The 25,289-nt window shown below is 37.7% G+C and overlaps 1 protein-coding gene across 1 annotated transcript in view; it reads left to right on the forward strand.

Annotated features, from left to right (window-relative positions):
* Positions 1-20,182, forward strand: part of CDKL3 (cyclin dependent kinase like 3) — a 38,059-nt gene extending 17,877 nt beyond the window's left edge. Inside the window, exons 5-12 of the mRNA XM_016197551.2 lie at positions 137-276; positions 5,098-5,186; positions 8,844-8,997; positions 9,101-9,429; positions 10,792-10,885; positions 16,247-16,409; positions 17,191-17,288; positions 20,129-20,182. Coding sequence (XP_016053037.2) covers positions 137-276; positions 5,098-5,186; positions 8,844-8,997; positions 9,101-9,429; positions 10,792-10,885; positions 16,247-16,409; positions 17,191-17,288; positions 20,129-20,182 — 1,121 coding nt within the window. The remainder of the gene's footprint in view (positions 1-136; positions 277-5,097; positions 5,187-8,843; positions 8,998-9,100; positions 9,430-10,791; positions 10,886-16,246; positions 16,410-17,190; positions 17,289-20,128) is intronic.
* The last annotated feature ends 5,107 nt before the right edge of the window (positions 20,183-25,289 follow it).

Below are 25,289 nucleotides of genomic sequence, written 5' to 3' on the forward strand. Positions count from 1 at the left end.
AAAAAGTAAAATTAATTAATTAAAAAAGTAATTGTTATTCTCTCTTTTTAGTAACATAGTAAAGCCCACATAGCAATTTGATTATTTTGATTGGAGACTAATTTCTGTGTTTTCTTATATATTTTTCTCTTTTCAGGTAATTTGACACCTCACTTGCAAAATTTCTTTTCCAAGAGTCCTATTTTTGCTGGAGTGGTCCTTCCTCAAGTTCAACACCCCAAGAATGCAAGAAAAAAGTACCCAAAGCTAAATGGATTATTGGCAGATGTAGTTCATGTATGTTAAGAGATTAAAATTTATTTCTGGGAAATTTGCATAAATTGTAATGCAGTTTTAGGATATTCAATTCAATTTTAAAAGGATTTGTAAAGTAATGGTATCTGTTAAAAGTTACTATATTCCTATCTTTGTGTTTAGCTCAGAGAAAGTAAAATTCCTAGACTATTAGAACTGAAAGCCCCCTAGGATAATCCTGTTTATTATTTTTAGTTTGTCCCAATTTTAATGATAATTAAGGATAAACTGAAAAAATTCTAAGGGCTTACCCTTTTTATCACCACCTTTTAATAACCAGTCTACCCAAGTTAGGGATCGGTTCCATGTACAGTGGTATCCTAAGGTATCTACAAGGCATTGGCAGCTGCAGTTGTAATATTGTTTGAAGACACACCAATGCTAAAATACAACTTGAATTGGAGGGAAAAACATTATTTTAAAATTAAAATTTTATTTTAAACTAGGTAATAAATATACCAACACACTTAATACAAAATTCAAAAGGTAAGAGAATTTAATGTGAAAAATAACTGGGTTTTTTTTTTAATCTAGCCAATTTCTTTTCCCAGCGTCAACTAAGGTATCTTATTTATAGTGTATAGCCCTTAAAAAAAAAATGGTTACCTAAATTTCAAAGCAAGCATAGTCCAGTGTTTCTAAAACGGGGCTCTAGAATCACGTAGACTACATTTAAAACCCAGCTCTTTCACTTATTAGCTCTGTTACCGTGGGCAACTCACTTAATCTCTGTGCCTCAGTTTACTGGGCTCTAAAACAACATTAATAGTATTTATTTTCTGGGGCTGGAGGATTAAAGGAGGCAGTGGTAGCAATGTTCTGAGCACAGGGCCTTGAATAAGCTGTCAACAAATGTTCATGTTGTTGTTGTTGCTGTTATTTAGATAAACTTAGATGTGTGTAATATCTAAAGACTATTCTTGAAGGAAAAAAAATATTTTATTGGTTCCTGGACAGAAATAGAGTTTATTAAGGATCAGATTTGTTTACTACATTTTCAGTTTAACTTATTTTTTTATTTCATAGTTTTAATTAGGCAAACAGTATACAATGATTATAGAAAAGGTAGAAAACACATGATAAAAAGAGAAGATTTTTCTAACTTCTATAATCCAGAAAAAATTACTATTAATATTTTGGTTTATATACTTACAGACTTTGACCAACCAAATATATGCATAGAAATTTACACTTTTTAAGTGCTGCCTCTGGCAATAGACCCAATACATGTAAACCTCAGCTCTAACACTTTCTAGCCATGAGAGTTGTGGTACAATGGGAAATTTATAGCCATGTGCCACATAACATTTTGGTCAACCACAGACCACATATATGGTGATCCCTTAGGATTATATTGGAGCTGTCCTATTGCCTAGTGATGATGATGTCATAGCACAACTCATTACTCATGTGGTTGTGATGCTGGTGTAAACAAACCTACTGAGCTGCCAGTTGTATAAAAGTATATTATATACAGTTCTGTACAGTACATAATACTTGATAATAAATGACTATGTTGCTGGTTCAGGTAAAAAAACAGAAATTTATGCTTTGTAAAAGGTATCATACTTGACATACTGCTATGTAACCTGTTTATCTTTACTTAGCATTATAATATTATAAACATATTACCATGTTAATAAATATGAAACTACATCATAATTTTCAATAGTTGCATAGTATTTCATTGTATGAATTATAGTTTATTTAGCTGATCTTGAAACTTTGGACATTTGTTTTCAGGTTTCTGGGTTTTTTTTAATCCTCACCCGAGGATATTTTTTCCATTGCTTTCCAGAGAGAGTGGAGGGGAGAGAGAGAGACATTGATGTGAGAGAGACATATTGATTAGTTGCCTCCGGCACGCACCCCGACCAGGGCCGGGGATAAAGCCTGCAACCGAGGTGTGTGCCCTTGGCTGGAATCGAAACCAGGACCCTTCAGGCCAAGGGCAGATGTTATAATTTTAAGAAATATTTGCTGATTTAACAGACTAGAAATAGTATCTCTTTTTTGTTGTTGTTAATCCTCACCCAAGGATATTTTTTTCATCGTTTTTTTTTTTAGAGAGTGTGGAACGGAGGGAGGGAAGGGGAGAGAGAGAGAGAGAGAAACATCGATTGGTTGCTTCCTTCATACACCCCAACCAGGGCTGGGGATTGAACCTGCAACCCAGGCACATGCCCTTGACTGGGAATCGAACCTGGAACCCTTCCGTGCGTGGGCTAACGCTCTAACCACTGAGCAGCACCGGCCAGGATATAATATCTTTTTTTTTTAATTGCACTTACATCATTACAGGAAAGGTTGAGCATTTTGCTAATATTAATTGTTCATTTGTATTGCTTATTTTACCTATTTGTCATTAGAATATCTTTTTTCATATATATTTAAAAATGATAAGAATAGTAGTCTTTTGTCATATATATTGTAAATAATTTTTTTCAACTTTAATAATTCAGTGATTTGGAATATCACATTTATCACAGACAATGCTATGCATGCTAGGGTCTGTTTCTATGTCATTGATTTCTCTCTTTATTCTAGTATAAGTACCATTTTGGTTGATTATTATAACTTTAATACATCTTAATATCTGGGGTAGAGCATGTATTTTTCCTAGATTTAAATTTTCTAAACAACTTTATTGTGGTTTAATTTATATACAGTAAACTACACATACTTAAAATGTACAATTTGATGAGTTTTGATAGATGTATATACCTATGAAACTACTACGACAAGACACATAACATTTCCATCACCCCTTAAAATGTCCTTGTGTTCTTTTGTAATCCATCTTTTCCTCCATTCCTATCCCCAGACAACCACTGATTTGCTTTGTCACTATAGATTAGTTTACATTTTCTAGAATAGTATATAAATGGAATCACACAGTTTGTCCTTTTTTGTGTCTGGCTTCTTTAACCCAGCATTATGGTTTAGAGATTCATTCATGGTTTTGAATGTGTCAGTAGTTTATTCCTTTAATTGCTGAGTATTATTTCATTGTTTGGGTATATCACAGTTTTTTATCTATTGGGGTTGTTTTCTATTTTGGGCTAGACAAAATTGCTATGAACATTCATGTACAAGTCTGTGTAGAGGTATATTTTTCTCTTAGGTAAATATCTAAGAGTGGATTTAATGTATGTGTACGTTTAATTTTTTTTAAATATTTTTTTATTGATTTCAGAGAGAGGAAGGGAGAGGGAGAGAGAGATAGAAACATCAGTGATGAGAGTCATTGATTAGCTGCCTCCTGCACACCCCCTGCTGGGGATCTAGCCAGCAACCCAGGCATGTGTCCTGACAGGGAATTGAACCTCGATCTCCTGGATCATAGGTCATTGCTCAACTGCTGAGCCATGCAGCTGGGCTGTATGTTTAATTTTTAAAGAAACTGCCTGTTTGTTTCTCAAAGCATCATGTTTTACATTTTCCAAACTAGAGCATGTATTTAAATTTTCTGAATTACATTATTCATAGAAGGACTAATTTGTCTGCCTCTGATAGGCTATGACTTGCCCAAATCTTTAAGCATTTTTGTTAGTAAGTTTTATTGATGGATTACTATTATGTTTTAAAATAAACACGTATGCTTAGCTAGTTGCAGTTTGAAGGATCTGGGTATTCCCGCATCATGAAGTAAATAATGGACTCAATTTCACTTTTGAGTCAATTTTTTTATTGTAGTAAAACTCACATAACATGAAATCTACCCTCTTACCAAATTTTAAAATGTGTAGTACGGTATTGTTAACTATATTCATATTATTGTATAGCACATGTCTACAACTTCTGTGAATCAATTTAAACATATATTCTTAAATAAACAGAAGTATAATATTATATGCAATTACCTTGAATTTTCTGGATTTTAATTCTAGCTTTTTTTACTTATGAGATTTTAGACGAACTACTTGACCTTTTTGGGCCTCAATACCCTCATCTATACAATGGGGATAATAATAATCCCTACCTCGTAGGGTGGTTTTTGGGATCAAGTGATAGGAAAAGGCTTCAGAGAATGTTGTGTGGTGCTCAGTGAGCAGCAATAGCCTTCTAGAGAAAGAATGAAAATTATAAGGCAAATGGCTTTTATTCACATTTATTTTTTAATATTTTGATTAGAGAAAAGTGTTTTATTTATAACTACAGTTACTTAGTTGTAAATGGATTCATTATGTGCAACTTATTATCCAAAACCCTTCCATTGTCTGTTTTTGTTTTGTGGGGTTTTTTAATTTTAATTTTTGGTTGTTTCTCTACTCAATTGTAGTACTCCCCAGAGGGGAACAAATGAGCTGTACAAATAATGGATTATTGAAAAATTTGGGGCTTGTATATTTGTGAAATTGTATTATGCCATAGAAAGAGCACTGGATTTGGAATTAGACAATGTAGTTAAACTTCTAGTTTGGAAAATAACTAATCATGCTTCTAGCTCTGTGAAATGGAAATGATAATCCATGAACTTTCCATTTTCTGGGCTGATTAGTAGGAGCTAATTAATTTCTGCTAATTCCAGCAGAAAGAGACTGACTTCTGTTTTGACTAGAATCATAGGACATTTAACCTGTAATAATGCTTTGTAAGTATAAATTTCTTAGGGAAATAAATGGCCAGAACTCACTGTCAGAAATTCCTTAGGTGGTCTAATTCCATCTTTTGAAGAACGCTATTAGCTCTGGGTAATTAATTACTTTTATACTTGTCAAATAAATTTAACTTTTGCCTCGTAGAGCCCTATTAAGAACTTATTTAACCATAGAATCCTTTTTCCCTCCCCCCCCTTTCTAGGCTTGTTTACAAATTGATCCTGCTGAGAGAATATCATCTACTGATCTTTTGCATCATGATTATTTTACTAGAGATGGATTTATTGAAAAGTAAGCATTTTGAGTGAGTGTAGACTTCTTAGTGTTTTGTATTAGGAAATTTACTAGCATGAAAATTGCTACATAGGTTAACGTTAGACAACAGAAAAATTCAATTTAACAAAAACTTATTACATTCCTGTGTTGACTAGGTTTATGGTAGACTTACAGGTGTCATGGTAAAAATTCTAATAATAAAAATAATTGCTGTTAACATACATTACACAGTTATTATGTCCTAGGATGTGTGCTAAGCTCTTTACAAACATTTTCAATGGCCGTCATTGGCCAGAAATAACATTAAATAAATAATTGGTAATCTCTAGCTTTATTCTCATTTGGACCTCTGACTCAGAATAGTCTGATTTTTCCTCTTGTGATAGCATCTCTGATGTATATATTAAAATTAAGATTAATAGCCCTGGCTGGGTAGCTCAGTTGGTTAGAGCATTGTACTGATACTCCAAGGTTGTGGGTTCAATTCCCAGTCAGGGTATATACAAGAAGCAACCAATAGGACTTCTGGTCAAGGTGGCAGCGTAGGTAAACGTGGTATTCAAATTCTCCCACAACCACATAAAAAATACAACTAAGCTACAGAACAACCATCATTCAGAACCTCCTGAAATCTAGCTGAATGGAAGTTCTGCAAATAGGCCTTTAAAGAAGAAACCACACAGACTGATAGAAGGGACGAAGATGCAGAACAGGCTGGTCCACATCCATGTGGCAAATAAAAATCAGGAGGCATATCAGGTCCCCACTGAGGAGCGAGGGGTCCCAGCCCCACACCAGACCCCCCAGCCCAGGGTTCCAGTGCCAGGAGGATGAGTCCCCATAACTTCTGGCTGTAAAAACCAGCGGAGATTGTGGCTGAGTGAGACGGAGGGCTGCTGAAGTCCCAGATATTTCCTCCTAAAGGGTCTGCTCATGGACTTATTCAGACTCACTCCCTCTGAGCTCCAGCACAGGGGCAGCAGCTTGAAAGGAACCAGGGACATATGAGAAGGACCTGAATTGTCTGGCATCAAGGTGAGAGCTGTGGGGCAGCTTCCTGGCAGACAAAAGTGCTTGCAGAGGCCATTGGTCCTTTTCTGAGACCCCTTTCCTCCACAGAGCCAGTAAGCGATTGCAATACCTGAGTGTCCATCAACCTGGCTCACAGTTTGCCCCGCCATAAGGATTCCCTGAGCCCCCACCTCTCCGAATCTGTGGGCCCATCTAAGCTGTTTCCAGTGGCTTTTCCATATTAACAGCCTCTCTTGCCTCATGCATTGGACTGTGCTAAAAATCTCTCCAACAAGCAGTGTCTGGCCTCTGCATACCTCCTACCTCTTGCTAAGTGGCCCCAGGCCTGGCACTAGTGGCAGCCCACCTTGGTTCACCACTTGGGCTCTCCTGGGCATCTCCAAGCCCAACACAAGTAGCAGCCATCTGCAGATTGCTCTGTAGCTCATGCTGGGTGGCCCCCGGCAGGGCACAGGTGGTGGCTGACTTTGCACCTTCCCTGGAGGCCCCAGAGCCAGTGCACCAGGTGGACAGCTTCAGACCATGCCAGATTACAACCCTACCACCTTCATAAGCGACACACTCAAGGGGCAGACTCAGTGAGCACCAAAGCCCCACTGAAGCAAGTCCCACTCCATAGGGTTGACTCCTGCACAGCAGCTCCTCCGCTGTAGTGGCAGGTGGTCCTTGCAGCCAGTTGGCCTGAGGGTCAATCCGTCCCAGTGATCCCAACAGCAGTGAAAGCTCATCTACAACAGGACACCCCATACAGGGGCACATATGGAGCTTTGAAAGAAATAGGAAAAGTTTCTCATTAACTGCAGAATCATTCAATTGGCCTTTGGATGTGAGGTCAGAATGATAAACATCAATTAAAAATGTGATGGAGCTAAGATCGGGCATGGAAAAGTCTAGGAACTGCCATTGAAGAGAGACTCAAGTATTAAAAGGCAAAGGAAAGGGAATCCTTGAGAGTAACTAGAACTTCAGTCATTTCAGGAATTTTAATTTAAAACAAAAGAATGAGAAGATATATTAAAGTGTCATTAATGAAAAGTGCCAGTTGTTGAATAAAAAGGTGGTTTAGTATCAATTCTACATAGACTAAGTTGATATTTCAGGTATCTAGATATTTGGATTTTACTGTTATGGGTGAAAGTTCTTGAGTTCCAATTATTGAACCCTCAGAAAATGTTTGGGGAAGACCTTTTCCTTTGGTAAGAGGACTCTTCCTTTTTTGAACCTTCTGCAGTGCAAGGGAGTTTTCACAGAAGTGTGACATTTTCTCATTCTACCAAAGTAATCGCACTAGTTATTTTCTTCATCTCCTCACACTACCCTTTACTAAACATGTCCTCTGCACAGCACTGGCAAGACTGGGCTGAACGAGGGAAGAATTCATTCATGGACTGATATTTTTAAAAGTTCCCCAGATTGATAGCAATAGCTGCTTCGAGGAGTTGAACTGTGTAACTCAGGCACAGGGGTGGAAAGGAGACTTTTCAAGATAGCCTTTTGAATTTTGAGCCAAATTAATGGATTTTATGTTAAAAAATAAATAACTTTTTTTAAAAAAAGAAAGAGCCTTGGCTGGTGTTGCTCAGTGGTTAGAGCATCAACCTGCAGACGCAAGGGTCACAGGTCCAATTCCTGGTCAAGGGCATGTAGCTGGGTTGCAGGTCCTATCCCCGGCCCCAGTTGGAGTGCCTGTGGGAAGCAAACAATTGATGTGTCTCTCTTATATCGGTGTTTCTCTTTCTCTCTCTCCCCCTCCCTCCTCCTCCCTCCCTCCCTTCCACGCTCTCTAAAAATCAATGGAAAAAATATCCCCCAGTGAGGATTAACAAAAAAATAAAAATAAAATACAAAAGAAAGTCAAATTATAACCCAATCTTCCTTCATTGTTGACATTCTGTTACATTTTGTATTGAAAATATTTTTCTAGAGTAAGATTTCAGAAACTAGTTAGTTTATCTTTTAAGTACTATTACTTTAAAGAACCACAAAAAAGACAAAAATGGCCTGAGCCTTCCCTGAAAAGAATAGTATACTTATCAAAATTTAAAAGCAATATTTTTATTTTTAAAGTTTGCATCACAGAAGGAATCTAATTTCTTTAAGTCTTATTTTGTAAAAGTTTTATATAGTAAATTCCCATGGCAAAACTGAAAGATGTGTCTTTACCAGGAAGCAATTTGTATTAGGTAAATATTGGGCCAGTTCTTGGTATGCATTATTGATTACTTATTTTGTGGCTGAAATGTAAATTACTTGATTAAATAGTCCATTAAAGATAAAAATATCTACAGCCCTGGTCAGTTTGGCTCAGTGATTAGAGCACCAGCCCACAAGACTGAGGGGTCTGGGTTAAATTCCTGGTCAAGGGCACCTGCCTGGGTTGCAGGCTCTCCTTGCCCTGTTGGGGTGAGTGCGGGAGGCATCCAATAGATGTGATTCTGACTCTCACATCGATGTTTCTCCCTCCCTCTCTCTCTCTCTCTCTCTCTCTCTCTCTCTCTCTCTCTCTCTCTCTCTCTCCTTCCTCCCTTCCGTTGTCTCTCTGAAAAGCAATGGAAAAAAAATATCCTTGGGTGAGGATTAACAACAAAAATTATCTACATAAATAAAAAGATGATCGGTTGATATTGCTTGTTTTATCAGATTCATACCGGAACTAAGAGCTAAATTACTACAAGAAGCAAAACTCAATGCATTCGTAAAGCCAAAAGAGAATTCTAAAGAAAATGAACTTATGAAAGATGAAAGAAAAACAATTTATACTGATACACTGCTACACACTTCACTTTTCGGAAAGGTAAAAACTGGTTTTCTTTTTAGCCAGTAACGTTATATAGTTAGCACTCTAATGATAAAAATTACAGTTCTTCTGACTCAGATTTTGGATGTATCTATTCCAGGAAATGGAAAAAGAAAAAAAGCTCAAGGAAACCAAAGCCAGAGTTATTAAAGTCAAAGGAGGAAAAGCAGATATCTTAGAACCAAAAAAGACAGAGTATGAAAGTGGACATTGTCAAACAGATACAATTGAAAATGCTCATACCGTGTCTCAAAATACAAAATCTGTAATCAGTGAACCACCACACCCTGCCAATCCCAGCGCTAACTCCCTTGGCATGAAAGACAGCCCACATGCTGGAGGCAGTAGGATGATGCCGCCCATTAACCTAACTAGCAGCAATTTGATGGCTTCCAGTCGCAGTTCAAATCCCTCCCACTCCAATTCAAGGTGAGTTCCAACAGAAGAGAGACAAAAGGAAGTGGACCTAAGTAATATAATGTCCCTGTATAATAGTATTTCAAAGAATCGAGTTCATAGTGTCTGTAGGTAAAATGAATTTGAAGATATATTGAAATTATAGTCATACACTGGGTCCTTACTGAGTCTTTCTTATAAATACTGTAGAAGAAATTAACTTTTATTAGCTATACAGATGTTTAATTTTTCACTAATGCCTTTTGGAAAAACCTCAATTTAAAAAACAAAAACAAACTTTACCTGGCCGGGCGTTGCTCAGCGATTGAGCGTCAACCTAGGATCCAGGCGATCAGGGTTCGGTTCCCGGTGAGGGCACATGCCCGGGTTGTGGGTTCAACCAATGACTCTCTCATCATTGATGTTTCTATCTCTCTCTCCCTCTCCTTTCCTCTCTCTGAAATCAATAAAGATATATTTAAAAACAACAACAACAACAAAAAAACCTTAGAAAAATTTCTTCTCATTTGGAGAGAAAAAAGGTGATACGACCTAAGTTCTGGTATTGATGTGCCTTGTTATAACAAAGTAAGCTTTATTTCTGTATCATAGCTAATTCTCTAAATGGAGAGAGGATAGTTGAAAATAATCTTATATAGTCAAATAGTCAATAGTTTTTCAAGGTCAAATATTTTGGGAGGAAAACAACATACTTGGGCTACTTTTAGTTTTAGCTACTGATACAGATTGAGAGAATGGTGCATCAGTCTATTAATCAAGGGCAATGTGATGGATGGCAGGGTCTATCTAGTAAGGCATCAGGGCCAGTTCTAAATTTAGGGAAACTACTGTATATCTAGATGAGGAAGGAGACTAGATTCTATATCCCAAGCTGATCCTACCAGACTGATTTGGGCTATACATTGTGAAACACTGCTCTGCAGAGGTGGGCAAGTGGACATGTCTATGTGGACATGTCTGTGTCAGTCGAAAGGCACAGCAGGTTACAGATAGCAAGAGCTCAGTTGTTCTTGAGGTGACCCAAAAACCATTGCTGCAATAACCATGGTTGTGAACCAGCTTTGGACAGCAAGCTCAGAAATTCAGAAACCCAATAATTCAAAGATCTAGGTTCAGATCAGATAGAAGGGACCAAGTAGGCCAGTTGGAGTAACCCTACAACACGGTTGCTCCCACTGACATTAGCCATAGTGAGTTGTTCTCTGCTCTGTTTTCACCTCTCTACTCAGAGCAGTTGGCACTTGAGGACTGACAACTGCATTTTGCACTCAGTGTTCAAACTAGACTTCTATGGTATAACTTACTCATTATTGAATTGAAACAGAAGCACTTCTGGGGAGTTTTAATAACTTTTTATTTGTTTTTAAATAATAGGTTATCTGAAAGAGCAAAAAAGAGACATACCTCTTCACAACCTATTGGACAAGTTATGGCTAATAGCAGGCAAGAGGATACAGGCCCCACTCAAGTAAGGCAAGAAGCTCGTTAATGAATTATGGCCTCTTTCAGCATTATCTCTCTAACTGCCCCCCTTGTCCTTTCCCCATCTCTGGAGCTTTAAAATTTTTTAAAATTTGCTTTTAGTTTCCTTATTTTCCCCCTGAGATGAAAATAGGCATTTCCTTAGTGCCTTCTCAATTTTAGTTAATTCCTTTTAACCTGATTTGTGTATTCAGTGTGTTACTTGCCTGGGGGAGGGGGAGGCGTTTAAGATTTTCACCTTTAAAAGTCACAAGACTTTTTTTTCTTAAACAAAAATTATCTTTATTGTTGAAAGTATTACATATGTCTCCCTTTCCCCCCAATTGACCTCCTCCACCCTGCTCCCCACTCCACTGTCCTTCACTGCACTATTGTCTATGTCCATGGGTTGACTTTTTATTTTTTCACCTCAAAAAATGAATGGAGTTTCCTCAAAAAGTTAAAAATGGAACTGCCTTTTGACCCAGTTATCCCACTCCTATGAATATATCCTAAGAATCCTGAAACACTAATCAGAAAGAATATATGCACCCCTATGTTCAAAGCAGTGCAATTTAGACTAGCTGAGATCTGGAAACAGCCCAAGTGCCCATCAGTAGATGGGCTATGGGACATTTACACCATGGGGTACTACACAGCTGTAAAGAAGAAGGATCTCGTACCCTTTGGGACAGTATGGATGGACCTGGAGAATATTATGCTAAACAAAATAAGCCAGGCAGAGAAAGACAAACATCGCATGATCTCACTTATATCTGGAATCTAAAGAACTTAATAAACTGATGAACAGAAATGATTCAATGACATGGAACCATGGAACAGACTGATGAATCTCTGAGGGAGGGTGGGTGGGAGCGATTAACCAAAAATTTATATGCATATATGCATAACCTGTGGACACAGACAATAGTGTAGTGAAGGCCTGGGACAGGGAGTGGGTGCAGGGTGGAAGGGGTCAATGGGGGAAAAGGGGACATCTGTAATACTTTCAAGAGTAAAGATAAATTGTAAAAAATGTTTTTAATAACTTTATTATTATTTTTTAAATATATCTGTATTGATTTCAGAGAGAGGAAAGGAGAGGGAGAGAGAGAGATAGAAGCATCAATGATGAGAGGGTCATTGATCAGCTGCCTCCTGCATGCCCCAGACCGGGGATCGAGCCCGCAACCCAGGCATGTGCCGTGACCGGGAATCAAACCCCGATCACCTGGATTCTAGGTCGACGCTTAACTGCTGAGCCACGCCCAGCCGGGCAATATCTTACTTTATAGATTAAAGTAATTGCCAAATAGATACATTTTACTTTTCACTAAAAAAAACAATCAGTGAAGTTTATTCCCTCATTTTTTTACATAGGAAAGTAGCTTATTCAAAAATTGAACCAGACCCTAGCCAATGTGGCTCAGTGGTTAGATGTCGGCCTGCAGATTGAAGGGTCCCGAGTTCAATTCTGGCCAAGGGCACATACCTCCATTGCTGGCTCAGTCCCCGGCCCGGGTCTGGGCACATGCAGGAGTCGACCAATCAATGTGTCTCTCTCACATCGATGTTTCTCTCTCTCTCTCCCCCCCCCCCCCCACTGTCTCTGAAAAGCAATGGAAAAAATATCCTTGGATGAGGATTTAAAAAAAAAAATGTTGACCCACAGTGTTATTTATAATAATAAAAAATTGAAAATACAAATTCATCCAAGCAAGTGGCTGGTTAAGTGCATTAGAATATATATATATACAGCGGGATACTACACATTATATTGTGGAAGGTTATTCATTAACCTAGGAAAGTTTTTCTTTTCCTTTTTATTTAAAAAAAAGTTTTTAAAGGAGAGTCTTTTAAAAATTTATTTATTGATTTTGAAAGAGAGAGGAAGAGAGGGGGGGAAGAGAGAGAGAGGGCAGAGAGATTGAGAGAAAGAGAAACATGGGTTTGTTGTTCCACTTATTTGACTATATTCCCTATGCTGCACTCTACATCCCCAGGACCATTCTGCAACCACCAATTTGCATTTCTGAATCCCTTCATCTCTTTCACCCATCCCCCCCAACCCCTCTCCCATCTGACAACTGTCAAAATGCTCCCACATCTATGAGTCTGCCTCTGTTCTGTTTGTCTATTTTTTTCCCTAGATTCCACATATAAATGAAAACGTCTGGCATTTGTCTTTCTCTGACTGACTTCTTTCACCTAGCATAAAACCCTCTAGGTCCATCCATGTTGCCGCAGATGGCGAGATTTCATTCTTTTTTATGGCCAAATCATATTCCATTGTATATATGCACCACTTTTTGTTGTTGTTGTTAATCCTTACCCGAGGATATTCCCTTCATTGCCTTTTAAAGAGAATGGAAGAGAGGGAGGGAGGGGGAGAGAGAGAGAGATTGATGTGAGAGAGGCACATCCTTTGGTTGCCTCTTGCACGTGGCCCGACCAGGGGTGGGAGTGGAACCTGCAGCCCAGGTATGTGCCCTTGACTGGGAATTGAACCTGAGACCCCTCATCACACAGGCCAATGTTCTAACCACTGAGCCTCACCGACTAGGGCACACCACTTCTTTTTTATCCACTGATCTATTGATGGACACTTAGGTTGCTTCCATATGTTGGCTATTGTAAATAATGCTACAATAAACATATGGATGTATATGTCTTTTCAATTTAGTGTTTTGGATTTCCTTGGATAAATACCCAGAATTGGATTGCTAGGTCCTTCTTTTCTCTTGTTATAGCCTTTGTTTTAAAGTCTATTTTGTCTGATATAAATATTGGTACCCCAGCTTTTTTGTTTTATTTCCATTTTCATGAAATATTTTTTTCCATCTCTATACTTTCAGTCTGTGTGTCTTCGAATCTGAAGTGAATTTCTTGTAGACAGCATATGTAAGGGTCTTGTTTTGTTATACATTCAGTCACCATATGTCTTTTGATTGGAGCATTTAATCCATTTGCATTTAAAGTAATTGTTGATAGATATGTATTTATTGCCATTTTATTATTCATATTTTTTATGTTTTCTTCTTAAAGTAAACCCTTGAACATTTCATATGATATTTGATTGGTGGTGATGAACTCCTTGTCTGGGAAGCTCTTTATCTGTCCTTTGATTCTATCTAAATGATAGCTTTGTTGGGTAATCTTGGTTGTAGGTCCTTGCTTTTCATCACTTTGAATTTTGTGCCCATCGTGTCTGGCCTGCAAAGTTTCTGTTGAGAAATCAACTGACAGTCGTATGGGTGCTCCCTTGTAGGTAACTAACTGCTTTTCTCTTGCTGCTTTTAAGATTTTTTCTTTGTCTTTAACCTTTTGGCATGTGTCTTGTTCTGGGCCTCTTTGGGTTCATCTTGTATGAGACTTTCTGTGCTTCCTGGACTTGTTTATCTGTTTCCTTCACCAGGGTAGGGAAATTTTCCATCATTGTGATGTGAATGTTGTTGGTATGCTTGAAGTTGTCCCAGCAGCTTCTTACACTATCCTCATTTCTTTGGATTCTTTTTCTTTTTGCTGTTCTGATTGGGTGTTTTCTGCTTCCTTATGTTTCAAGTCACTAATTTGATTCTCTGCTTCATCTACTCTACTGTTGATCTCCAGTAATTTATCCTTTGTTTCAGTTAGTGTATCCTTCATTTCTGACTGGCCCTTTTTTAATGGTTTTCATGTCCTTTTTTATGCTGTTGATGTTCTCACTAAGTTTCTTGAGTATCCTTATAACTATGTTTTGAACTCTATATCTGGTATTTTGCTTGCCTCTATGTTATTTAGTTATTTTTCTGGAGATATCTCCTATTCTTTCATTTGGCACCTGTTTCTTTATCTCCTTATTTTGGCTGCTTCCTTGTGTTTGATTCTGTGTATTAGAGCTGCTACATCTTCTGTACTTGGTAGAGTGGCCTTGTGTAGTAGGTGTTCTATAGGGCTCAGTGGCACAGCCTCCCCACTCACCTGAGCTGGACGCCCCAGGTGTGCCCCTGTGTAGGCTGTGTGTACTGTCATGTTGTAGTTGATCCTTGATTGCTATTGGCACGTCACTGGAGGGATTGACCCCCTAGGCTGATTGGCTTTGAGGACCAGCTGCAACTGTAGGGGAAAAGACTTGCTTCACTGGGGCTTTGGTGCCCACTGAGTCTACCCCTTGAGTGTGTCACTGGTGGAGGTGGTTGAGTTGTAATTTGGGGTGGTCTTAAGCTGTCCACTGGGTCAGCCACCACCTGTGCCCTGCCTGGGCCACCCGGCGTGAGCTACAGAGCAATCTATGGATGACTGCTATTTGTGCTGGCTTGGAGGTACCCAGGAGAAACCAAGCTGTGATCTGAAGCTAGCTGCTGCTAGTGACAGGCCTGGGGCCACTTAGCAAGTGGTATGGGGTAGGCGGAGGCCAGATGCTGCTTGTTTGACAGATTTTAGGAAAGTCTGAAGGATGAGTCAAGAAAGGCCATTTGTATGGAAAGGCCACTGGAAACGGCTTGGGTGGGCCTGCAAGTTGGGTGGAGTGGGGTTTCAGGGAATCACCAGGGCTGGGGGAACAGTGTAAGCCAGGTTGATAGAGACTGATGTGGAGCTGGCCTGCTGGCTCTGTGAGGGAAGGGCTCAGCAAAGGAACAGTGGCCTCTGGCAGCACTTTTCTCTGGGAGAAAGCTGCTCCCCCAACCCTCACCTTGAAGCCAGGTAGTTCAGTTAATCTAGGAAAGTTTTTATTATCTGTTGTCAATTGAGCAAAACCAGGAAACATAAAAGGTTTTCCAGAACGCTGGGTTCACAAGTAACTTTTTTCCTTTGTATTTTCCTAGTGTCCAGAGCACATTATTTTGTAAATAGAAAAATAATTTAAAAAAATAATAATATGTTTTTATTTATTTTAGAGAGATTGGAAGGGAGAGGGAGAGAGAGAGAAACATTGATCTGTTAACTTCTGTACACACCGCAACGGGGGGTTGAACCCACCACTTGAGCACATACACTGACTGGGAATCAAACCTGCCACTTTTGGTGCATGGGACGACACTCAACCAACTGAGCCACCCCAGCCAGGGCTAGAAAAATAAATTTTTAATAAAATGAACTGAAGCAATTTGTCCAAAGTCAGAGTGCAATGAATAGGATTAAAAATTAAAAGATTGTGGTTCTCATGATCAAGACTATTATTCTCAGAATATTCAATATGCTAAAAATAATGTTTGCTTTATGAAACTTCTACTGAACTTTAATCTGTTTATATATTTATTGGTACTGTCTTCTAGAAAGTATTTTTATGCATATCTTATACCATCCAAAATGGCTAATAATTCTAGGCTAGTCATTGAATAGTTACACATCTTTATTCAAATGAATTCTTGTTTATTTGTTTGTTTAGAGCCAAATGGAGAAGGGTGTATTTAATGAGCGGACAAGTCAAAGTGACCAAATGGCAAATGGAAATAAAAGGAAGCTGAATTTTCCCAGACCTGACAGGAAAGAATTCCATTTCCCAAAATTGCCTTTCATAATACAGTCAAAGGAGGTGAAAAGAATGGACGGTATGTATCTATTGCGTAGCACTGCAAATCTCCCGATATTATCTTTCACAAAACCTTTTATGTAATATAACTTACATTTTATAAGGTGATTTAGGTAGAAAATAGTAAATTACTGTGAAAAATATTTTCAGCAGATGAGAATTTTTTCCCCATAGCCAAATAAGGGATGAGACTTAAAGGAGAAAATTTTAAAGGCAGGTTAAGAAAACTTGAAAAGGTAAATATCTCATTAGCTCAGTATTGTTGAAATGTTTAGAACAGTATTTGAAGAAGGTGGTTTTGGTTCGGTCTATGACAGGGAACAAATCAATTTCCTGTGTTTATCCATGATTATTTGCCCATATAATGGCAGGAATTATATATGTGCTTCAGGAATCCAAGGATTTAGTAGACTAAGGTTTATAACAGGTATTGATTTCTTAAAATGAAACTCATTTTTGGCAGTGTTATGTTTCTTTGAAGAACAGTGACACCTTGTGAAAACTTAATATAATAGCAAGAATACAGCACTTGTACCGTTTAAGAGGAATTATCTGATCCATTTAACAGTTATACTCAGATTTAAAAAAAATAAATGTCTTATTTGTAAAGTTATAAAACAAATAATTTATGATTGGTACATTTTACCATTACAACTCATGATTTGTCCAGTTCCTTTACAATAAAATGAGAAACTGACTTAAGTTGATATCAGAATTTTCATTTGAAACTCTTAAAAAGGAAAGTAAAATATCAACGTAAGAATAACAAGTTGTCATTGTTGTATATATTTTTGCAAAAGTTAAACAGATAAAAGTGCTGAAGAGGGAATCAAAGAAAATAGATTCATCTAAAATACCAACTTTACTTAATGTGGATCAAAATCAAGAAAAACAAGAGGTAAAGCATATTTTGTTTATTGCTTTTACTAAGGAATGCTGTTTAGAATCCTTGACTTGGTATGTAAATTTAGTTATTATCATTGGAAAGTTATATAAAAATTAAAAATTCTGTAATCTTTGAAGTAGAGAAAGCAATATGTCTTTCCTCAGAATAGCCACTTACTAAAGGCTTTATAACTTCAGGGAGCAGTGAATACCAGCCCTCATTTGAACGCCAAAGTGATTAGCACACATGGTGCTCAGGGAAAAGAGTGTGTGTGTTGTGTGTATTTCCTAGTGTCAGGCGAGCAAACCGTGCCAGAGGGAGCAAATGGTGGTATAGACATGGCTATATGGTCACAAGAACAGTGTGTTTGCCTGGAGCCCCTCCCTTCCTGTGTTTTCTCCAGTTTGATCCCGAATCTCTTCTGTCTACCTACTGTCCTATTTTCACAAATATTTGCTCTTAACTGGCTATCAGATAATCTTGTTGAATCTCCCAGCCCCAACCCACCAGAGAGAGTCTTGAATTTTTTAAAAATATGTTTTTATTGATTTCAGAGAGAGAGGGAGGGAGAGAGAGATAGAAACATCAATGTTGAGAGAGTCATTGATTGCCTGCCTCCTGCATGGCCCGCTGGGGATTGAGCCCACAGCCTGGGCATGTGCCCTGACTGGGAATCGAACCACGATAGCCAGGATCATAGGTCGATGCTCAACCACTGAGCCACACCAGCTGGGCGAGAGTCTTGAATTTTCTTTGGAAATCTTAAAGCCCTAAACATCCAAATGAATACTCTCTAAAGGTATTCTTTTAAGAGAAGGGGATTGTGCTCAGCACCCACTGAATTAAAACACATAGATGGCCTATTTTTGTGAGGTCATCAACTTTGTTATCTCAGTTTCTTATTTTTTAAATAAAATTGATTACATTTTTAAAAAGAATAGTTCACTGATATTCTGAGAGAGAGGAAGGGAGAGGGGAAGAGAGAAACATCGATGTGAGAGTGCAGCATCAATCGGCTGCGACCTGTATGGCCCCTACCAAGGATTGAGCCCCCAACCTGGACATGTGCTCTGACTGGGAATTGAACTGGCAACCTTTCAGTGCATGGGACGACACCCAACCAACTGAGCCACACAAGCCAGGGCTTTATTACATTTTCATTCATGATAAAATTAGCACACACCGTCTGGCCAGCGTGGCTCAGTGGTTCAGCATCCACCTAAGATCCAGGTGATCGCCATTTGATTCCCAGTCAAGGCACGTGCCAGGTTGCAGGCTCGATCCCCAGCAGGGGATGTGCAGGAAGCAGCCAATCAATGATTCTCTTTCATCATTGATGTTTCTATCTCTCTCCTTCTCCCTTCTTCTCTCTGAAGTCAATAAAGACATACTAAAATATATGTATATTAGCACATACCTATCAATGAAATTTGAGTAAATTAGAAAAGTAAAGAAACTTTGATCTGCAACTACTTAAAAAGGCATTTAAATAAGTCTGTTCAATGTCTACAACATTCAAATAAAACCATTATCAGACACTAGTAGATATATTTTCACAGTGATATTTATACTTTATTCTTGGCCTAGAACTTGTTAAGAACTCCCTATTTTATTTTGCAGAAAAGTTAAAATTTCTAGCTAGAAGATGAAAGCCATTAATGGTCACCTTTAAGTTCATTATAAAAAGTAATAAGATGGCTTTAAACTTTGGTCACTTACTGATGTCACAGCATGTTGAACAGTATACCGTTTGCACATATTTTGAATGATTGTTGACTTTGGGCTCCTGAGTTAGGCAGGCTAGTAATGTGCTATTATCCCACTGTCCTATGAGAGCCCCACCTGGAACTACAATTACATTCCAATGCAAGAAGAAAGGAACTCTTAAGACAGTTCTGTCATTGTATTTATTTATTTTATTTTTAAATATATCTTTATCGATTTCAGAGAGAGGAAGGGAGAGGGAGAGGGAGAGAGAGAGATAGAAACATCAGTGATGAGAGAGTCATTGATTGGCTGCAGCCCGCAACCCGGGCATGTGCCCTGACCGGGAATTGAACCCTGATCGCCTGGATCCCAGGTCGACGCTCAACCGCTGAGCCACGCCTGGCTGGGCCAGTTCTGTCATTTTAAAATACAAAAGTAAATAGGAAAGGAAAAGTCCCTTCTTGCTCATATGGTGTAGAACTCCTGAAAAGATGACATTTTAAAGAGTGACCTTGAAACAGTTGTAGTTATTAGAAATAACCAGAAGTCATCAATGATAGTTGTAGTTTATTTGTATTGCTCAATTCAAATAGAGTTTTGACAAGTGACCAAAATTGCATTGAAGGCTATTCCAGATGCTTTTAATAAATTAATGTCAGAATTAAGAAAATTTTCTAGATTTTGAGTTGGTAGTTTGTTGTTTTAGAGCACAAGAGAATATCACATGTTTTTAAAAGCATAACAGATACTAGCAAGTTATTTGTTTTATTCTTGGCTCTGTAACTGACTTGTTTTTGAATTACCTAATCAGATTCAGGCACTTACCAGTTGTACATTAAACTCTTTTAGGCATCTTAAACGTGTACTGAAATAGTACATACATGCATTGAATAGAATCTATGACCTAGAGAGAAACCCCAAAGTACTGCTAAAGAGTTTGTTAGGCAAGAGAGATAAGAGCCCATACAAAACTACCTTCAGTTCTGTTTCATGATGATAATGAGGAATATTTTGCTAAATAGTCTCCCTGTACCTTATGAAACAACCTCCAGGTGCAAAGTACAAGTACTTATCTGTGGCTATATTTCGTTAGCCAAAGAATCACCATTTCCTCAATTAAGGTCCTGTTTCTATTTACTTTTTAGAATACAGGAAATGCACAAACTGAAAGGAAGAAGAGCCTGCCAGATGTAGAGTAGAAAATGCAGCAGCTGAAAATTCAGGGAATCCCAGAATCACTGTATGGTTTAAAAAAAAAATCCTTTTCTTTAATATTAAGCAAAAATGCTGACTAGATAATTCTACATATATATCATAAATTCTGTGTAGTTATGTGTATATTCAACTAAATTTGTTTTAAATTTATTAATCTTTAAATTATTCATGTTTTCTTAATTTTAACATTAATTTATAAAAACTGCCTGACTGGTACATCCTAATATAACTATAGCTTACATTAAGTCATATAATTTTATTTGATGATAAATTATCTCAGTCATGTTTGATTAGTGGTCATTCTTAGCTTAGGTTCAGAACTTTATAATTACAAAAGGAAAGATTTCTAAATGTGTAATAAAGTAAGATTCTAATGTCTGGGAGCACTAAATATTTCTGAGCAAGCAAATATACTTGATAAGCATGAAACATGGGTTTGATTCTACACTGATCATTCTGGAACAGCATTTAAATATATCATGAAGGTTGTGTTTAATAAGGATGGAAATTGAGCAAAGCATTGAAGCAAATCTTTTTGGCTTGACCAGCATGTTTATCATTTAGTAGTTTAATAGAATGTGTTGTTACATATAATTTAACATTAATAGGCGAAGTTTTGGCAGTATATATTTGCATTCTTATCTCTGGTTCTTACTGGCTTGGTTTCTAATTTTAGGGTGGAGATGGCCATTGTGAGGAGAAGAATTTGAAGTGGAGCAGGGTGTGTTTTTTTTTGTAGTGTCTTTTAAATCTTAAATGACAACTTGCAAGTCTTCCCTTTTTATTTTATATACAATATAAATGTAATGAGCTGTTAAGTAGGCCATTCATCTGCATCAGTATCATCCAACTGCATTTTGTTAGCAAACCATTCACTGTTTTCATCTTTCTTCTGTTGATGTGATGCTCTGATTTGGAATTAAAGTCATCTCCTGTCCGCCTGCCTCTTTACTTGCCATGATTACTCCATACATCCTGCCATATGACACGCACTGTACTTATACCAATCTCTGCCCTCTGCTAGTCATATAACTTTAAATATCAATTATTTCCTAAAGTAAGGCTTCCTGAAGTAAGTTTTTAATGAAATATCTGACCCATTGTTTTAAAAGCTGTTATTACCATTACATGATTCAATATGTTCTGTTAGTCACCTATGAAATTATTTATAATATTTATAAAATATCTATAAATTATATGGTATTCTTTTATCCTTTTAAACAACTACTAGCACTCTTCCAGTTTTCTAGTTCCATCTGATAGTGCCTTTGATGTGCTATAAACCTTTTCTATGTAATAAAAAGCAATTATATACAACCCAAAAGAAGTATACTGCCAAAATTCTTGATTGTCCTATTCTTAAAAAACAATAATAAAATGGGGTTATCTGGTGTTTTGCCAGGACTCTACCTGATTTTTTATTTACTAAAAGTAGACATGAAAACAAAGGAAAACATAATTTTTTATTATAACATCATAATCTCCTTTATTTAGTTAGTTAAATTTTATTTATTTATTTTAGAGAGAGGAAGGGGGGTAGAGAGAGAGAGGAATATCAATTTGTTGTTCCACTTATTTTTATACATTCATTGGTTGCTTCTTGTATATGTCCTGACCAGGGATTGAACCTACAACCTTGGTGTATCAGGAGATGCTCTAACCAACTGAGCTTTCTAGCCAAGGCTATAATTTATTTTAATCTCATCAGAGGTTGATCAGAATACAGCTTTCTAACAGACTCCCTGTTAGCTTTTTTCCTTTTATAGTTTTTTATTTTTATTTTTAGAGAGTGGGGGAAGGGAGAAGAGAGAAACATCGATGTGAGAGCTTAACATTGATTGGCTACCTCCTGCATGCCCCCCACCAGGGAATGAGCCTGAAACCCAGGCATGTGCCCTGACAGGGAATCAAATCAGCAACCTTTTAGTGCACAGGCCAATGCCCAACCAACTGAGCCACACCAGCCAGGGCTCCCTGTTAGCTTTAGTAACTAATCTCCTCCAGGGAAATCAAGTTGTTCCCTGCAGTACGTTTAACAGTTATAAGTCCGTCCATTCTCTGTTGAATGTAACATTTGTTGATTCTTACATTAATATCAGAGGATTATCAATTTCTTTCAATTTCTACAAAAAATGCCTTCTGGGATTTTGATTGGGACTTGTTAAATTTATACATCAATTTGAGGAGAATGGATATCTTAATAATATTGAGTCTTCTAGTCCACGAGCATGGTATTAACTCTCTGTTTGTTTAGATCTTTAATTTTTTGGTAACATTGTGTAGTAGTCTTCTACATCACTTATTAATTTATTCCTATGTGTTTTGTTTTTTGATGCTATTTTAAATGGTATTAGGTTTTTGTTTGTTCATTTTTAAAAAGACCCTGGAGCCCTGTGTCGTGTGTGTGTGTGTGTGTGTGTTTTAATTGATTTCAGAGAGAGGAAGGGAGAGAGAGAAAGAAACATGAATGATGAGAGAGTCATTGATTAGCTGCCTCCTGCACGCTTCCTACTGGGGATTGAGCCCGCAACCCAGGCATGTGCCCTGACCGGGAATCAATCTGTGACCACCTGGTTCATAGGTGGGCACTCAACTGAGCCACGCTGGCCGGGCAGGTATTGGTTGGTGTGGCTCAGTGGTTGAGCGTCAACCCATGCACCAAGAGGTCGCTGGTTTGATTCCTGATTTCAGGCTTAATCCCCAGTGGGGGCTGTGTGCAGGAGGCAGTTGATGTTGATGTTTCTCTTTCATCGATGTTTCTATTTCTCTATCCCTCTCCCTTCCCCCTCTCTAAAATCAATTAAAAAAAATATTTTCCAATTTCCCTTTGGGTTTCTTCTTTGGTCCATTTATTTAGAAATGTGTCGTTCAATTTTCAGCTAGTTAGGGCTATTCCAAATATCTTACTATTCTTGGTTTTTAATTTAATTTCATTGTGGCCAGAGAATGTATTCCATATTATTTCAGTTCTTATAAATCCACTGAAACTTGTCTTATGTCCTAGCATATGGTCTTTCTTAGTGAATGTTGCATTTACACCTGAAAAGAATATGTAGTTTGCTGAAGTTGGGTATAGTGGTCTATAAATGGCAAGGAGGTCAAGTTGGCTGATATAGAGTGTACTAGGTCTCATATCTTTACTGATTTTCAGTCTTATCAGTTGCTGAGGGAATAATACTGAAATCTACTGTAGTTATAGATTTGTCTCTTTCTCCTTTTAGTTCTATTATTAGATGCTTTATGTATTTTCAAGCTTTGTTATTAGGTGCATACATATTTAGAGCTATTATATTTCTGATAAAATTTACCCTTATCCACTGTCTAAAATCTGCAAACAGGTGTTTTAAATGTTTTTGTACAGTTTTATCATTATTTTTGCTCAAGGTAAGACCAATACCTGTTGCTCTATCATGGCTGGAACTAGAAGTTCAGTTAAAGAGTTCTGGAAGTGGAGATCTAGTCATTATTGTGAATAAGGGAGATCTATTGAATAACATACTGCCATTTATCTTAAGAATTTGGGAGTAATTACCAAGAGTTATAGCTTTATCTTATATAAAATGTCCCCGATTGATTGTCTGCTATTTTAGTTTAAGACCATCCCTAAGGATGTGGATTTTTGGACAGAAATTTGTCACTTTATTATAAAAGTAGGGGCTTACCCATACTTTCCTTGTTGTTGTTCTTATTCTGGTTACTATAATGATTATTCTGTGAACTCTTTGCTGATAGTATGAAAGTTTGAAGTATGAAACTGTGAAGTTTGCCATTGAAACTTCAGCAGTACACATAGTTGGTAGGATATATAGTTATTGGTTGATAATACTTGTCAAAAGGCATTAGTCAGGCGAGTGTGTTTGAGTTGTATTTCTGATCTGTTTTCATTTTCCACATATGACTCTGTCTTGTAACTATTTGTTACAAAGCATTTTTTTTCCTTTAGCAAACAGTTGAAGTAATGAGTTGCTTACATCAAAACTGAAATGTCCCAGGGTGGTTAGAACATGATGACATTGGAGCCCAGAGAGTCTTTGAAAGAAGATATAATCCTCATTTCTGTGTTTAAATTATTTCTATGCCATTCCTGCAGACATTTCACCAACTCTGCCAAAGGAGTTGGATTTGCAAACCTGAGTAACAGTGGTTAATCGTATAGTTTCAGTGCCTAATAAGGCCACAAATGTGGTAGCTGCTGCTGCACAGTCAACATTTCCATCAAATTCAGGGTTAAGAAAGTCGTGCCGTTTACTTATTTATTTATTTATTTATTATTTATTTATTTATTTATCCTCACCCGAGGATATTTTTTCCATTGCTTTTCAGGGAAATTTGGAGGGAGGGAGGGAAGGAGGAAGAGAGAGAGAGAGAGAGAGGGAGAGAAACCATCTATGTGAGAGAGACATCGATGGGTTGCCTCCTGCACGCTCCCTGACTAGGGCTGGGGATCAAGCCTGCAACGGAGGTACGTGCCCTTGGCCAGAATTGAACTGGGGACCCTTCAGTGTGTGGGCTCTAACCACTGAGCCAAATCGACTGGGGCAGAAGGTCATACCTTTTAACACATAGTTCTGTAAACAGGAACAAACTATACCGGTACGTGTGAATGCCAAGAAAATGCCAAGTTAGCTAAATACAAACTTATACAGCTTCTCAAAGTGTAAGTTGAAGAGCCCTAAATGAAATTGATCCAGGTTATTAAAACAACTAGCAGAATTGAATTGGGAAATGATCAAGAAATCCTAGGTGACGTGGGAGCCATAAGTGACAAGATGGTACAAGACAACAAAAAAGCATTCTTTTCATTTTAAAAAAAGGCAAACGGATAGAAACAAAATATCTTATTATACTAAGCTCCTAACTGCCTACCTTCTCCTCCCTCGGGGTTAGGGAAAGTTGACAACTGACGACTGTAAAGGCAGAGAAGTATAATCATTTTTCTTCTTTTCTGAAAAAGTAATCCTGAGGTCAGATAACCAGAAGTGTGCATTTAGGATGGGTGGGATGGCAGACAGACTAGTTGGAGAGTTCTTAAAGCTGTGGTCTATTCACGTTTGTCTAATATATTATCATTTATCCTTGGATTGCTGAGAA

This window comes from Miniopterus natalensis, chromosome 4, assembly GCF_054644295.1.
Source record: "Miniopterus natalensis isolate mMinNat1 chromosome 4, mMinNat1.hap1, whole genome shotgun sequence".
Classification (NCBI taxonomy): Eukaryota; Metazoa; Chordata; class Mammalia; order Chiroptera; family Miniopteridae; genus Miniopterus; species Miniopterus natalensis.